Source organism: Arvicola amphibius, chromosome 5, assembly GCF_903992535.2.
Source record: "Arvicola amphibius chromosome 5, mArvAmp1.2, whole genome shotgun sequence".
In the NCBI taxonomy this organism is placed as follows: domain Eukaryota; kingdom Metazoa; phylum Chordata; class Mammalia; order Rodentia; family Cricetidae; genus Arvicola; species Arvicola amphibius.
The window spans coordinates 81203892-81221643 of NC_052051.1; the positions used below are offsets into that span (position 1 = coordinate 81203892).

The following is a 17752-nucleotide window of genomic DNA, read 5'->3' on the forward strand; positions in this document are numbered from 1 at the left end:
TGTGTGTTATGTCATTTCTGGTGTGGTTTCCAGTAGAGTTCTCATCTCCATTTCTCAAAGTGTGGGGCAGAGCTTGTAGAACATTATTGTTAATTCACAACTATAATTTCACAACTATACTATGATTTTTTTAAAGTTGCTCCTTTTCCACTTAAACACTTGTTTCAGGTTTTTGTATGTAAGAAATTGTTTCCTTCTCAATTGTACAGGTCCAGTTCTTTGTTCCCTAAATCCAGACTTGGTTAATTTAAGCAGGTTTCTTTGGAGGAAGAGTTAGGGCAGAGGTGAACAAAATGGCCATTGGAGATGTCCTAATGTTGCTCATGAAAAGCCTGGATTCCTGAAGCTGGGCCTGTATTATGGGTAACTTGTTCTACTTTATTCCACAGTCACATGTAGTAGTGACACAGATTTTATTAAATCAAGTGTCTTAAATTTGATTGATTGAGCCGGGCGGTGGTGGCTCACGCCTTTAATCCCAGCACTCGGGAGGCAGAGGCAGGCAGATCTCTGTGAGTTCGAGACCAGCCTGGTCTACAAGAGCTAGTTCCAGGACAGGCTCTAAAAAAGCTGCAGAGAAACCCTGTCTCGAAAAACCAAAAAAAAAAAAAAGGAAAAAAAAATTTGATTGATTGGCCTTTTTCTTGAGATAGGACCCTGTTATGTAGCTTGGGCTGCCCTGGAATTTGTTGTAGGCCAGGCTATCCTCGAACTCAAGATTGTGACTCAGCATCTTGAGTACTGTGATTAAAGGCATGCACAGCGTTGCCTGGCTCCTTGGCCTAGAGCCTTTGAGCACTATAACACACGACCAAGTACCAGAAGCTGCCTAATATAGAAATTTGTATACCAGAGTGGGAACACCGAGACAGCCACCTGGGCATGTAGTTCCTTCTGTCAGCAGGGAGTGCTGCTGTTGAAATAAAAGGAAATATACTCATATTAGGCTTTGACAGTTTTGTTTCTGTTTTTTTCCTCTAGAAGTAAGGAAAAAAAAGAAATAAGATTGTGAGGACTTTACTAATTATAAAAGCACTGCAAAATTGTTGCCAAATATATTTGAAAGCTATATGAACACTAAGAAGAAAATAAATCCTGTGTAATCCTGGCCACAGATGGTTACATTTTAATACATTTTCAAGGATTTTTCTAGGCCAACAAGTTAATTTTAGAGTTATGTATTTCAACTAAATGATTCAATAATAGTGATTGTGATTTTGTATGGGGTAAATAAACTTCATATTTCTTTCCTAGCCAGATTATGCATATGTGTACCAGTAAATACTTTACTCTTAAAAATGTGGCTTCCTCCTATGAATTCTAGTTTAAGCTGTTTTGAAGCCCTTCATGTATCTGTGTACATTTATGTACTGTGTGCCACTTATGAAGTGATGCTAGAGCTACATGTGAGACAATAGTAATATAGTAGCTTTTTAGGTTTTAAAGTGTCTTTGTCTTATTTTGGTAGTGTTGATTAGTGAAAACATTACTATAAATGTTTATGTGTAATTATGAAACATTTGTGTTTTCCTGCAGTCTTTGAGGTTCTCCTTATTGTAAAAGTTCTTTTGTGATGACTTCCGACTTTGGGGAAAACCATATGTTGCTTTTCTGTTGCTGTGATAAGACCCAGTGATGAGGCAGTGTGTAGAAGAAGGAGTTTGTTTGGGCTTATGGTTCCAGAGAAGTAAGAGGCCATTGTGGTGGGAAAGCATGGCATCAAGTTGCAGGCTGAACTGCACACCCTGCAGAGCCACCTGGAAATGGAAATAACACGGGTATTTAAGCCCTCAAAGCTGCTTCCTGTGACATGCTTCCTCCAAGGCACTTCCTAAGCCACCTTAAAGAATAGCGCCAACTGGGGAGCAAGTATTCAAATAAAAAGCCTGTGGGAGACATTCTCATTCCAGTCACTATAGAATGGAGTTAAAATTACTTACTATGCATTTGTTGAGGCAACCTCAAGTGAAAAGAAAAAAGGCTAGAAGTCACATTTATTATTACTATCTATGTACCTAATATTCTTAACCACTGAGCTCTCAAGTTGTGATAACATCATTTTAGAAATATGTAAGGAGAAACAACAGACTTCCTGGCACAGTAATTATCACTTGCAGATGGTCTAAAATTAGCATATTGAATTAGCTCCAGAAACACCCTGTGAGCTGTGAAGTAGAGGGCAGATGCGCGGCGAAGTTTCATAAAAATACTTGGTATGTGGGTATAGATACCCATATATTAAGATACTAGTCAATAAATGCAAAGTAAAATGAGACTTAACAACTTAAAATGTCCTATGTAAATGTGATGTTAGAGAGAATTTAATGTGAACATAGTGAAGTCTGTCTACTTATATGTTGAATATTTTTAAATGATTTGTGTATATGTGCTCAAGAAAAGAAGGCCTGGAGTTGGATTTATCACTTAGAGTCTGATTGGCAGGAAAGGTAATGTCAGAGCTTCAGTTGGTTTTATAAAATCATGAAGTGTTCAAATTAACCTTTCTGTAACTTTTCAGTGTTAATGATGTTTGACTTTTTTTTTCTCATGAACGTCCATAATCTCTGAAGCTCTACTTGGCTCCTAGCTGTAACTGCTCCCTTTTCTAAGCACCAGTGCCCTCCCTGTCTGCTCCTAGAAGTATCCTGCTGTGGGTCTTGAGTTCCTTTCACCCACACTGGTGACTGCAGAGAAAAGAGAAGGACGGCCCTCTCTCTAGTGCTGCTCCAGCCCTCAGTTGATAAGCAGAGAATATTTTCAGTGTCTTTATCTCCGGGGTTTTGTAAAGTCGCATCAAGAGTACTTTGTGATTTTAGTTCTCCTAAAACTATGAATTTGTAAAATTCTTCTGCTTTGAGTGTTCAAGTTTTATTTGTTTTGGGTAAATATAGAGTTTTAATCATCACTACAACCTAATCTTAAAATTATTCCACTACCCCAAGGAACTCTCAAATGAAATATTTTAAAATACTAAAAGAAATGTCCAGAAACTTTTGTATGGTCAGTTGAAATGGATGACCTTGAAATGTGTTTCTGACCTTGGTTCTAAACTATGGGGCATGTAATGCTTAGGAGTAGCACTGGGTGCTAAAGGGTAGTGTAGTGTGATTGTGGGGGACACCAGTGTCCCTTCAGAGGTCTTTGTGGTGTGTTGCTTGTGGGGTAATACCATATGATGTATTTAAATCTTCATTTAACATATTAGGACTTCAGAGAAGAAGAACGTAGCTCAGAGTCACACTGTCATAAGAAAAGCTGGAATTAGGGCCTGAGTGCACAGTGGCCTTAACATTCTTTGGTTATGTATTAAATAGCTGTTGTTTGCCTCTGCAAAGGCAAATCTTGGGAAATATATGAGTAAAGTTAAAATTCATATTTAACCTAAAAAGGAAAGAGAAAGTGACTGCGTTGGAAAGACAGACTCTGAAGTCGACCTTTACTTTGACTTGGTTCTATCATGTCTAATTTGAAGCCCAGTAGGGACATTTTGAATTGGGTCAAAGAAATTGAGAAAATTGGAGAGGACTTCAAAATTGTAAAATATTTAATTTTTTGCTTGGGGAACTATATTTTTGGGGAAGGAGTCATGAAATGTTAACACTGGTCAGTCTTTACCAATGTAAATGGTCAATCTTGGTAGTCAGAGTTTTAGCTAAAAGACTAGGTACCTAGAGCAGTCGTATATACCTGCTTAACATGGAAAAAAGGCCTCAAGGTTCATGCCCGCACTGCAAAACAAACAAAAAAGAATATTGGATAACTCTTGTAACAGATGCAACATAAAAAGAATCAAAATGGGTTGTCAGGTTCAGAGCAAGTTAAAAATCAAGGTGCTTAGTGGAACGGGTGCTGAGAGTGCTACACAGTAGCTCATCTGTCCCTAGGGATCCTTCCTCTTATCCTGTCACCCTACCACATATGGCATTCACTTTGATGTCATGATGACTCCTTCCCTTCATCCACTTTCTACATAAAAAAGAAGAGGAAAAGATGGCGGAGAAGACAACCTATTTTCTTTTTCTGAGTCCATGACCGAGACGTTGTGTGTCCTACTTCTTATAAAGTAGTTATAAGCTACATGCAGTTGTCAGAGAAATTGTAAACATGTTTTTTATGGGAGCCACCAAGAGTGGGAAAGAGGTTATATGCTCTGAAACTTTATCTGCAGTCTAATAAGGAAAGAGCAAATGCTGGAGGACAGCTAAAAGTCAAGGAGGGGACACGGGAAGCTCTCGTCCATGCTGGCTTTACAGTTTCTCCTTTTACACCTGGACCAGAATATTTGGTCAGATCTTTCTTTCTGTTGAAATGTTTCCCCTAAACTCTGAAGCCAGCCCTTGCTCTGAAGTTGGTGATCGTCAGTCCATTTTTCTGATGTGGTGAGAGCTTGAGCACGGACGCTGAGCGCTGACCAGACCAGAGCTGACCTTTGTATGTTCACATTGCACACTGCAGAAAGTCTTCACGGCCTTTTCTTCATAGTCTTTTACTAATAGGCTGTCATTTTAATTGGTGCACGATATTGCTCAATATAAACAGCTTAAAATGACTGTTGCCAAGCTTTCAGCTTCTTGTGTTGCTTAGAAAACCAACACAAGGTGAGTCGAGACTTGATTAACGGTGAAGTCATCCTGACAAAGACTGCACTTCTAACTTTTCTTGAAGAATAATATCCCCAAACAGTTCAGTGGTAGCCTCTCATCATTGCATGTATTTGGCCAGTAATTATGAAGTTGCTAAACTGCACATATCACCTTTTCATTGTCGGTTACTACAGACCACAAATGGTTAAAGTTACGGATGTTTTTGCTCACAGCCAGCTGGATCTCAGAAAACATGAATGCACTTACTATCTGCCAAGTTTGCTATCGTTCGCCTCCATAAAGCCTTTTTTGATCAGAAAAGATTATTTGAGATGTTAATATTAGAAAGCCTAAGTCATCTTGGTAGGTGAAATGTTACATGTGATAACATTCATTCCCTTCTGGGATGGACCTAAGAGATGTCCACGCACTACAGAGTCTTTGTTATTTGAAGGTGCCCATGCCAGCCTTACTTTTCAGACAAGGCTTACTCTTGCCACGTTCACAGAGAACTTTCTCAGTGTGCTCTCCTTATGTAGTGCTAGCACAGGAAAATTAAATGGCATGTATAAAATAAGCTTCTCTCTTTAGAGGGATGCGTGGATTCGTGATTCCCTTCTCTTTGGTGTGGGCGGGTGTCCTTCACTCCTTTGTTGCTTGTGTCCTTAGCCGTCATGATGTTTTGTTTTATCTTGCAGATGACACGCTTGGTACTGCCTGGAATGGTAGAAAGGTGAGTCACACGCTCACACACAAACACTGTGGATGCAGAGCTCATTATTATTTATAGGGAGAACCCTTTCTTTGAGAATTTCATTAAAGTGACTAATGAACCCAACTCTGTCTTAGCACCAGGCGTATCACACCGTGGAGCATGAGTCATTGGTGGATAAGGCCTTTTCCACTAGACTTTTTTATTTCCCTCTCTAGGGTTGTGGTGGTTCCTTTAGATCAGGATTAAAAAGCCAGCCTGAGTCACCATCACTAACTCAATTGCCTGCTATTCTGAGGGGGTGGATAGAGTTCCTGGGATATTCCCAGGAATGCCTCCTTAAAGCTGTAGCCACTTAGAGCCTAAATTGGTAGAGTATCCTGAAGTAAGATGCATTCCTCTGATATTTCCAGAGAGGGAGTGGACACCAGAGGGACAAGGCATGGTGTGAAGTGACCAGATGTCCAACTGACACTTAGAGGAAAAAGCAAAGTCCACTATTATTAATGTTTCAGTTGGAATTGGGTGCCAGGCGAATTCCCTAAATGTCTGCACTTTTGTTGAGAAATGGGTGGTTGCATTTTCACATGTGAGATAGATAGTACTGAGTGTAAAATTTAACTCTGTTTCCTTGTCTCAGGAATCTAAATGTTGGTCTAGGCATTCAAAGAAAACCTGCTAAAGAGAGCTGGGTTTGACTGTTGGGCCAGTTTGTCATTTTCTTTTAGCACTTCATTAAGGCTTTGACAGCGGAGGAATGAAACAAGGATCCACTTCTGTTAAAAGACCAGATGCCTGCTGTGGTGGCGCACGCCTTTAATCCCAGCACTTGGGAAGTAGAGGCAGGTAGATCTCTGTGAGTTCAAGGCCAGCATGTCCTGCAGAGTGAGTTACAGGACTGCAAGGGCTACACAGAGAAACCCCATCTCAAAAACCAAACAGAAAAAGACTAGCAAGTATATGCATATCAAATCCTTCCATATGTTGTGCCACATTCTACCTTGTGGGTGAGGAAACAGAGTTTAGGAGTCCATTTGTTGATCACGTGCAGTGCAGTGATTGGTTAAGAAACTGTTTCTCATAAATGTTGTTTGTAATTATGTTTTAATGTACTGATTTGTATATTCTAATTGTCTTATTTTAATAAGGTTTTCCTTTAAAGCCTTCAAGCTGAGTATTGACTGACAGTGGGGCATGCTTCCAAAGATAGGACATGAAAATGGCAGTGAACAAACCATACCAGAACTCTAAGAGGGACAGAGTAGAATCCAATAAGTGAAATTTGAGCCACTGTCTTAATCTGAGTTTTAACATCTACAAATGGCACTATAAAGAAATCTTTGGACTTGTAGTAGGGGTTCAGTTATATAGCATTTGCCTAGCATGCCTTGGGGTCCATCTCCAACACCAATAAACAAAAAACAAAATAAGGACATCAAAGTTGTGTGCCATAGAAGTGTTATAAAAGAATTTTTTAAAGTATACTGTAAAAACTATATAAAGGGACATAGTGGCTCTGAAGTCATTTCCTGGAGCAGAAAGTCTTGTATCCATAGAATGGCAAGCCCAGTGCATTGCATTAATTGAAAGTAACTCCACCCCATTTAGGTCTGCAGAAGGTGAGGACTCAGTGATACAGGGTGCCATGAAGCACATGAAGCAGAGGCAGATCTAGAGACTCTGATCTAGAGATCTGGGGCCATTTCTAGACCTGGCAATGCTACCAATTACAGCTGACATTGGATATGAAAGACTAGCATGAAGAGGGGAATTCATGTCCATCCAGCAGAGCTTAGCTTGGAAAATCCAGATGAGTTCAATCCTTGCCTTTCAAGAATTCAAGTTGATTTTATGCTGATGTTGAGAAACAACCTGGTAGAAAGGCAGTAGAAGCTGTGGAAAGCTGAAATCATAGAGGGGGATGGTGTTTGTGGTGCTGGCCAAGAACTAGTTAGACACATGTAGAGTTTATTAATCAGTACTCTGTGTTAGCAGAAGGGACATCTATGTCAAGTGGAGTTTTAGGAATTAATAGGTATATTAGTCAGTATGTGCTGACTGCAGTAATAGATTAACCCCTAACTTTGTAACTTCATAATTTATCATAGTAAAGATTTCTTTTCCCTTATTTCTCTACCTAACCCATAAGGAATGTCAGGCTCCTTACAAGTGCTCTTACTCAGTGAGAATACCAATCCTATGGAAACCACCATAGACAGGACACTTTGGGGAAATGTGAAGAGCAGCTAGAATGGAATGCTGTCCTTTAGAAGGAGCCCTTTGTTGGTGGTTTCTTTGCCCTCTTCCCTTTCAGTGATTCCGTCTCTGATGTGTGAGATTTTTTCCAAGCCTTAGAACTATAGCCAACCTACTATCACTAAACAAGCATCAATAATCAGACTAAGACATTATCCCCAACACACACAGAAAGTGCATAATTACATTATCAGGAAACTTGCTCTCTCTACTTCCCTGGAATTATAAACATTGTGTACAGCTGGAGCCGAGAGGTGGTTGCCATAACAACTGTGGAAAGGTTAAAAATAGCCTCTTTCATATTGTACTGCTTAAGGTGGAATTATGACATGTTATGGTGTTTTAGGGCAGGTAATTCTCTTTCATGTGCTAAATGTTTGCAAACTTTCTTCAACAACGCAATATTTGTATAGTGTGAGCATTTGACTGCTTGTTCTAATTGTATGCCTGACCCCATGTTTCACGATTCTTTTCTGACATTGAGCTCTGTTTTGATAGTTTCTCTGTGTTCTTAGGAGTTAATTAGAGAACTGTCTACACCAATTTCTGTTTTCCATCTATGCTTAGAAAACTCTCTAATGACCTTGCAAGAGTGCACTTCTGTCTTCTCTCATGTGTAGTGAAACTGCAAAAAACTGAGATGGAGTCTAAATCTCACAACTCTGTGATTGGTTAGCAGTCTACACCGACTGACCTCTGGCTCTCCTCCCTTCCTCCCTCTGCTGCAGGGTGGGGCAATGCTGAGCTTTTTTTTTCAAAAGAGACTATTCCTCCACGGCCACAGTGTTTATAAAGGTGAGGACAGGGATGCCACAAGAGCCTGACAGAATAGTGAGGCATTTATAGAACAAAAGCTTGGCAACTTTTTTTTTTTAATCCAGGTGACAATTAAAGGGAGTCTTGTGGGGGTTGGGTGTGTCGAAGTCTAAGGGAATCCTAGGAAACTTAGCTGTAAGGAAGCTGTAAATGCAAGATGCTGAACAAGGACTGGACAAGCCTATTGACTGGCTTCTAGGAGGACTAATAAAAAGGAGGTAACTGTGGAGATGAAGAGGTGTGTCTTTAAGTGGAGTTGATTGTTCTGCTGTTTCGGCAGCATTTTAGTTCCTGTAGCTCCTCACAGGATGGCTAGCAAGTAAGCGGTGCCGTCAATTACGAATATTGCATCACAGAAAATGTTGCTTTATTTGTTTATCTGATGTTGCCACAACAAACTAGGAAATGTATTAAGTATGGGAAAGACGGATCTTCAGTAATAGACCTTCAAAGAAATTCTTAATGTTCTTCTATTGTTCCCAAGCCTCTAGAAAGTGAGAGATTAACCAGCTTGACTTATGTTTGTCTCTGTGTGCAATTAAGCGTAGCCTATTTTGCCCTTCTGCTTGATGTAACAGAGTTGTCATGAGCCTGGCTGTGCCACGGAAACTGGTTTAACGTCACTAATTCTGCTTAGAAGAAGGATTAGAGCTAGACAAAGTAGTTGATTGTAAAGATGAGGCCCTTATACCCCCTAGTCCCAAATATTCAACCCCATTTCTGCATAAGGAGATACCTTATAGAGATTGTGACAGGACGTACTAGTGTTTGATTTGGGGTGCAGACAAAATGAAATAGAATAGTTTTTCCCTGGTGGAGAGAGATTTGAATGCTGTTACTGGTGGTCATAGGAAGGTCTTTGGTAGACAAATATGCATAATCTCAATAGTGTGGCAGATTGATAGGTGGGGTACTTTCTCTGCTGTCTTTTAGACACAATTATGAGTTGGCTGTGTATTTACTCAAATCTAGTGCATTCTCATTTTATATAGTACTTTGGCAGTCTTAAATATGTTTGATGTATTTTGAAACATAAGTACATTTTTGTGAAAGTACTTGAAAATTTTGACTTTGTAGCTCTACACACTAGTAATTTTCTTACTTTTCTCCTTCTCCTTTTCTTCTTTTGGATTTTTATTCACTTTTAATTTATATGTAAGGATATTTTTCCTTCATATAACTCTGTACACCACATGTAGCCAGAAAAGGCATTGATTCTTTAGCTCTTGGGTTACAGATAACTGTGAGCTGCCATGTGAGTTCTGGGACCCGAACTCATGTCTTTGCAATAATATCCAGTGGGCTCCTACACATTTTCAGTCAGAGTAGAATATTTGAGAAACAGAGATCTTAGTTACCTCAAGAATAGGTAAGTAAAAGAATAATTGCATCATTGTGTTAGGTTGTTGATCTTATTTTATAAAACGGGAGAAGAGCTTTTATTATCTTTACATGACTTTTTCTCTAATGAAGTCATAGCATGAAATTTTAACCTTTTACCTTCAACCTTACACATCATTTGTGGGTAACAGAATGAAAAATGTGACTGCCATTCAAGGGTATGCAGCCACCCCAGCCAGCACGGTTGTAACAGAACGCCTGGCTCTAAGCAGCAGTGGCAGGCTGCAGCATCAAGGACAGCATTGCCTGAATCTGCTGCAGACAAACGTTCTCTCTCCTTCCACTGGATGGTTGAGGATAGAGCAGTTCCTGGCTAAAGGTTACTGTGGAGTGATTGTGAGGGTGGAGTTGCTCCTCAGGAAGCATGGTTGTCTGAGCCGCTGTAGCCCTGTGCGCCCACCTCATTGGAACCCCACCCCTCCTAAAGGCTATGTGTTCTACTAGAAACAGACTTTCCTTGTGTTTCACAGATTTGTTGGATTATTTTACATGTGAATTATTTTACATGTGCACTACACATCTGTCTAAATTGTCCAGTCATTTTCAGCATATTCAGAGCTGGACAGCTGTCACCACAGTCTAATTGAGAATATTTTCAACACTGAAATGATAATTTTGAAGATGTTGTTCTTATTCCATTTTTATCCAAGGGACAATCTTTGATTGTAATAAAAGATTCTTTTGTTCCACTTTCATCAAAGGAATTTTTTATAGCTGAAAACACCAGGTGTGTATTGCTAGTTTATTATTTATTATCTAAAAGGCCTGAGTTCTAACTTCTGATTTAAAAAATCCTTTTTTTGCCTTTAAAAAAAAGGTATCAATATAAGGATGATGTAACTAATACATTAACAATTTCTAACTTAAAAAATTCTTAATATCATTCTTAATTTTGAAATTCTATTTTTTATCACCAATGCGTTAGTGGGTCTTGCTGCTTAGGAAAGTGTGTGTTACTAATAAGGACTGTTTTATAAACAGTTGACTAGTCTCTGGTGATACATATGAAACAGAGGGCCCAGTCCCTTCAATGGTTGCAGTGGCATCTTTCCTAAAGGCCGACAGATGGAATTGTGACCTTTGAGGATTATTTCTTTTCAGATTTGTGTCCAAAATAACTCATATATGCCATTTAATCATATTTCCTATGCTGTTTTACATAAAAGAGGTCTTCTCCTTCCCCCAAATAGTGAAAAAACAGGACTTAGGAATAGAAATCCAGACAGAGGACAACAGCAGACTATGTAGAAGGAAAGGAAGCTGAAGTGTGAGCCAGAGGTGGTAGGGTGAGATTTCAGTAGCTAGAGAAGAGAGGCTGGGCTGGGGCCTAGGTCAGTTGGTGGAGCACTTTGCTGACATGCATAAGACCCTGGGTTCCATTCCCAGTGTGCCTTTGAGAAGCATGAATTTGAGAGAGCAAGTTGATAGCTATTTTCATATTCCTAAAGTTATAATTCTATGCCTTGCTGAACCTTTATGTGCTTGCCAACAGCTGGGGTCTTTAGAACTTTGCTTTTCACAAACTGATTTCGTTTATCTGTTAAAACAAATTCCTGGTAGGTGCTTGACTTAACTTTCAATAGTCTGTAAAAGAACAGAAGTTGAACTTCGTCTTTTGGCAATATAATATAGTTAATGAAGTACAGAGATGCAGTTTTCAAGGTAGCTCTTTGCCCGATTACTCACAGCCTAGGGAATTCATAAAGTTGTCACCTTTGCTATAAAGAGGTCTATGAAGTATTTGATTGTGTGGGAACAAAAGTAGGCTTTGCTGTCTAGCAACTCAAGACTTTGTTGAGAGGGAAGTGTTTACACAATGGACTGTTGCAGTGTGACAGTATGTCAGAGCAGAGGTGTCTGTGTGGGTGTCAGTTTGCTTTTGCTCTGCTTGGATTGACTGCGGTGCCTTGCACACGCTAGGCAAGCATTCTACCCTGCAGTATCCCCACTGTGTGAATGAGAGTTTTTGATGCTGTATCCACAGAGGACTCCAGAGAGTATAGGCACATCTAAAGGAGACATCTCGCAGATGCAGTCATGCTGTGGATTCCTAGACTAGGAAATGAGCTCATCGTAAAGAAGAGCTATTTTTAGCTCATGGGATTATGCCTCGCTCACCAGCCAGACATGCCACATGCTCATGAGCGGCAGGGAGACGTGTGTGAGAGCAGCAGCCCTGTTGCTCTGTTTCTGTCTTGACTATAATTCCCAAGCAATGTGCATATAATTTCCCTGTGTTTATGTGGTGTGTTTTCAATTCTAGATCTAAAGGGGTGATTCTCAACATCTCATCTGCCAGCGGCTTCCTCCCGGTTCCACTGCTGACCATCTACTCTGCGACCAAGGTGAAAAGCATTGCAGTCAGTGAAGTCAGTATAAGGCAGAGGGGTGACTTTTAGTCTGAGCAGTTACTATAGCTTCAACTTTGTTGAAATGCTATGCTTGGTAGTTTTCCAGTGGACCAAGAAGGACAGCAAAGTGCCCCACATGGGTTTCTGGAATACCACACATAGGTGTAGACTTACAAGTGGACTACTAGTGTATCACAGCCACTGTTTTTGTTCCCTGGTAGTTTGCTGATTTTACAGGGACACTTATGCCTAAGCCAGTCTGCCCAAGTTATAGAACCTAATACTAATGAGTCTAAAGTCAGAATGTTGGTAACATGAACAAGTCAGCTTCCCACAGCAAGGACATACATCCTGCCAGCACCACACATATACTCAGCAGACAAGAAATAGACCAACAACAGTGTGAACATTCTGCCATGTTTTCCAGAATTCTATTACTCTGTGCCATCATACATCATGGTCATTCACTTCCTTACATTGCTGATAGGACCATAATTTAGACTGACTGTATCTTCTCCTGCCTACAGGCCAGTAGCCCCAACTTCAGATACTTCACTGAGGCATGGAAAACATTTCTGAAGGGAAAAGAACAACCATTTAATTGTTTGAAATTAACTAAGCCTTTAGGGGAAAATAAGCAAATCATAATACATTATAAGAACTTATTGTTTGTCAGAGAAGGAAAAGTGTAAAACACCTCCTTTTCACATGAGGAAAATCAATCATTCCTGTCTTCTGAGCTCTGGCACAGCCGCACAGCCCCATGATCTACCTGCCTTCTCTTTGGCTGGCACACACTGTCAACAGTTTACATGACATCTTGTGTTAGAATTCCAGTATCTGGTTTGTTCTCCACGGAGGTAGACAATTGTCAATAGAGACCTTCATTGGGTTGTCATTAATCTTGGCATTTTAAGCCTGATACTGAGTCCACATTTGAAAAGTGGCTGGCACAGTTTACAGATGGGTTTACAGTTGTGTTACCAGAGGGCTCTCACCTTCACGTCTCAAATCATGCTGTGTCACAGGACCCAGCAGCAAAACAGAGCTGAACAGAATTCATTCTGGGTTTCTGCTAGAGTAGCAGGTAGAAAATGGAAGTATTCCTTTGTTATATAATGAATTGTTTCCTTTTGGGGGGGATAGTGTTCTGGGGGAGGAACCTTTTCTAATTAAGTCAAAATTGGTTAAATATTAAAATTGGTAAGATAATGTCATTTATGGTAGAAAAACCTCCTGAGGTTTTAAGGTATTTTTATCTCTTCTGCATTTGAAATGAAAGGAGTGACTAGAAACAGTAGTGTTAAATGGTTAATTTATTATTTTGTTGTTTCCATGGCTACACTCCAGGAAGATTGATGTAATATATGTGTTTTCTTTCTCACTCCCACCTCTCTCCTAGGCTTTTGTAGATTTCTTCTCTCAGTGCCTCCATGAGGAGTATAAGAGCAAGGGCATCTTTGTGCAGGTGAGTGGAGTTTGTTTCAGTTAAGTATCCCTGTTTTTGTGTGGTTTCCACAGCAACAGTTGCTGTCTTGGCAACGAAAGAAAATCACATTCCTCAGTAAGCGATTGTGACGTGCGCACTCCCTTAGAGACATGGTTTCTTTTCCCTTATGCTCCTAGGTCTAGGTTTTTAAAAATTAGCCTCTCAAATTTTTAACTAGGCTATCTGAACTAGAATTAAATGTCAGCAATTGAAGCATCATTTTTGTGAATGATTATTATTATTCTCATGGTTTATTTTGATTGACTCTTTAAAATTGTGGTAGGAAATACATAACATAGAACATAGCATTTTCAACATCTGTAAGCCTTCAGTTGAGTGGCATGAGCATATTCACACTGTTGAGCCGTCACTGCCACCATTCTTCTGGAACTTTTCTTCATCTCCCCAAACTGAATCAGATACCATTAAATACTAACTTTCCCTTCTCTCTCCCCCAGCCCCTGGCAACCACTATTCTCTTTTCTGTCTCCCTGGTGATACCTGTTCTTGGCCCATCCTCTGAATAGAACCGTTCAGTGTTTGGTCTTCTGTGATCAGATCACTTAGTGTAGCATCTGAGGTTCTTTCTGCATAGCACAATGTGGGGATAGAGGCTAAGACAGTTAACCTATTTTTCCATGTTGATCTAGGACTAAAATACAGGTCTGTTTGTTAGAGCCTTTGTTCTCACCCTAGGCTACTGGACCCATCTATGCTTAAGAAATGATGAAACCAGGAAGTGGAAGTGCTAGGCTGTTTGTTGCCAGATAATCAGGCTGGGCCTCATGCTTCTCTAGCTGTGCTCTCTAAGTCTTTTTATTCCAGTAATACTGGAGCTAAGTCGCCCATCCTGAGGAAGGGCGAGGCAAATGTTTCTTCATCTTTAGGGTCTACTAAAAGCCTGCTTTGTCCAAGCCCTCTCCCTAGCTTTCTTCCTAGGGATATCTACGGACCACTGACTTGGTATTGTTTAATTTTCAGCTCCCCATGTTTATAGGCTACATTGGGGAGGACAGGGTTTTGTAGAATCCTGAATTTTATGCCTTTCCATGTTAATACCATTTGTAATGCTGGTAACTGGGTAACCCTGGTAACCCTGTAGATTGTATTTCGGTAGCAGAGAAACCAGTAACGTTGGTAAGAGGTGAGGCTCGTGTGTTACACTGTCAGTCAGTGTTACACTTTGTCTTTCTGGTGAATTTAGTCTTTTTTAAGCCCCACTGAGACTCTGCAGGAATTCTAAAGGTCCATTGGCTGGTAGCCTGAAGACTCCAGTGACATGAAGTAGTGTTGCCTTGAGAACACAGAAAGCAGTTCTGGGAGTAGCTGAGACTGTCCCTTTTCTTATTCACACCTGTTTTCCTCAAAGCTAGTTTCCTTGGATTCTGTGCCTGATATTAACTAGCCTGATATGACTAGCCACCACCGAAGTACATTAGTGTTGCCTTCTGAAATATCATATTCTGATGAGCTTGTATTATTCCATTAATGATTTTTAAATTATTTAATTTCATCCATCATTGTCTTTCTTCCTAAGATTCTCTGAAGATCTAAATTTAAAACGAATTTGTTAAGAAAAAGAAAACTCATATTTATGAATAAAAGCATCTTATTTCACTGATAATGAAGCAAAAAGAGCTCATTGCTGAAACTTACCCATTTTTCTCTGAGGACTTGGGGAATTGAATGGCTTGTTCCACCTTGGATTCCATCCCATGTTTCTCGGGTGATCTCATTCACTCCCAGACCGGGTATGGTGGCTTCTTTAACTGGCTTCAGATGGCTCTACCTGAAGTTCAGTATTGAATTCAAACCCCACAAGGCCGTTAGCATTCTCGCCTACCTGTGTTCAGGCTAGAATAGACCATGTGGTGTCTTCTTCATGCTTTGAAGGTCCCATGACTAACTCCTCTAGGTCTATTCCACATTTCCTCCGAATGCCCTTTGTCCCTAAGCCCTAGAAGTCCATGCCTTGTCAAGGCTGAGATCACAGCCCATCTGCCCTCAGTCTGTATCTCAGGCTTAGACACTCAACCTCAGTTTCCCTTCTTCCCTGGGCCTCACGCGCCTCTGTCTGCTGCCTCAGGGCCTTTCCTAGGCCTGCTCATCAAAGTGTGTGTGTGTGTGTGTGTGTGTGTGTGTGTGTGTGTGTGTGTGTGTGTGTTTGTTTAGGAATTGTTTACCTGTGTGGACCAGGCTGGCCTTGAACTCACTTCTTAAAGCCACACATCACCACTTCCTGGTTGCAGTGTATTCCTGAACAGAGCTTCTTTCTCAGCGTTGGTAATATTTTCATTTTCTTACAATTGAAGACCCATGGGAAGGGGCAAAGGAAACTTAAATGCATAATTCTTCAAAGAAAAAATTCATCCAAAGTCTAAATGATGAGAAAGGGCCGTAGTCCCTGGCTCCTGTCTGCCCTGTACTCACTAGCAATGAATGCTGAGCAAGTGTGAAATACCTGGGACCAAAACTCAGCTTTCACAGTCCTCTTGGTCTCCTTCTTCAGTCATTTTGATTTATAGATAATTTTAAAGTGTTTCTTTTAAATTATAGGAATAAAAACTGTACAGAGAAAGCCCACCCTCATGCATTTGCCCATATTTCACTTTTGTTATTGTTTGACTCCATCTATCATTAGAGAGTAAGTTGCATATATTGTTTCACTTTGCCTCAAATTCATGAGTAGTTTTGCCAGGAGTTGGAAAAAGAGAACATAATTAAAATCTTCAAATGGGCAAAAAAAAATAAAATAAAATAAAATAAAAATAAATAAAAATAAGGTTGTCAAAATAGAATTAACAAGCCGGGCGCTGGTGGCGCACGCCTGTAATCCCAGCACTCGGGAGGCAGAGGCAGGCGGATCTCTGAGTTCAAGGCCAGCCTGGTCTACAAGAGCTGGTTCCAGGACAGGCTCTAGAAACTACAGGGAAACCCTGTCTCGAAAAACAAAAAAACAAAAACAAAAACAGAATTAACAACTTGCGATTGAATGTTGAAATAATGTTATTGAATAGATCATCTGTATCGATTTTTTTTGCTTGTTCATTTATTTACTTTTTGAGACAAGTTCTCATGTAGCCCAGCCCAGCCTGGAACTCAGTCCTCCTGCCTTTGCCTCTAGAGTGCTGGTATTGCAAGCGTGCATCATCAGGCCCAGCTCTCTCACCCTCTGTGTTTAGCTGATGCTGGGGATTGAAGGTAGAAGCTCTTGGCAAGCGCTAGACAAGTACTCTGCCACTGAGCTATGTCCCCAACCATTGCTCTGGTAATGTTTTATTCCCTAGCAAAGCATTCAGTCTAGAATTAGGTATTCCATTCTCCTATTTCTTGGGTTTCCTTCAGCCAGGACTCTGTCATTCTTCGATGCCACTGACACTTTGGGAGAACAGTACTCCTCCCTACTCTTCTGTCTTGAGTATCCCTTACTTGGGGCTCATCTGATACGTATACCTGGCTAGATTCTGGCTATACTTTTCTACCCATAACAGAAGAAATATACTGCTGTGTACTCCTTAGGATATCGCCCAGGAGAGAGAAGTCTCTGTCTGTGGCACTAATAAAAGCCATCAGTGGGGAGACGCATTAAAACATGCAAATATCCTACTTCCTTACATAGTTTACCTTAGATTTAGCCTCCTATGCTCTTTCTTCACAAACTTGCCTTATGAAGAGATAATCCATCTGGATTTAGTCATGTCAAAGCCACGGTCAAAATGAAAGCATGGTGACTTCGACACTCTCTTAGTCCAGTCTAGTTTTATGCAAACCCCATTTATCACCTGTATACTTAGAGACAGGAAGGAAAAGACACTGAGCGCAGAGTCAGCAGTCAACTGTCACTGCTCGGTGTTCATCTGACCTATGCAAAATTTCTCTATTGCTTTGAGCCTTAATTTCTGAAAGCAAATGGGATGAAAGATGTGACATATAAAGACATCAAAAACTGGGAAGTAAGTAAGTATAGAGAAGAGAGAGAAGAGACATAAATTTATACAGTACCTACAGTACCTCATGCTCACTCATTATTACCTCATTTGAACTTGATATTAACCTGACCCCATGTTGCAGATTGGGAAAAAAATTAACAGTTGTATGACTTGCTTAAAGTCACTGAGTGTCTGCTATTTGTCAGTGAAGTGAC

The 17752-nt window shown here is 40.3% G+C and overlaps 1 protein-coding gene across 1 annotated transcript in view; it reads left to right on the forward strand.

The window, feature by feature from the left end:
- Hsd17b12 (hydroxysteroid 17-beta dehydrogenase 12) overlaps nt 1-17752 on the forward strand; it is a 160148-nt gene that overhangs the window by 134719 nt on the left and 7677 nt on the right. Inside the window, exons 7-9 of the mRNA XM_038329296.2 lie at nt 5282-5316; nt 12032-12113; nt 13522-13587. Of these exons, the coding sequence (XP_038185224.1) occupies nt 5282-5316; nt 12032-12113; nt 13522-13587 (183 nt within the window). The remainder of the gene's footprint in view (nt 1-5281; nt 5317-12031; nt 12114-13521; nt 13588-17752) is intronic.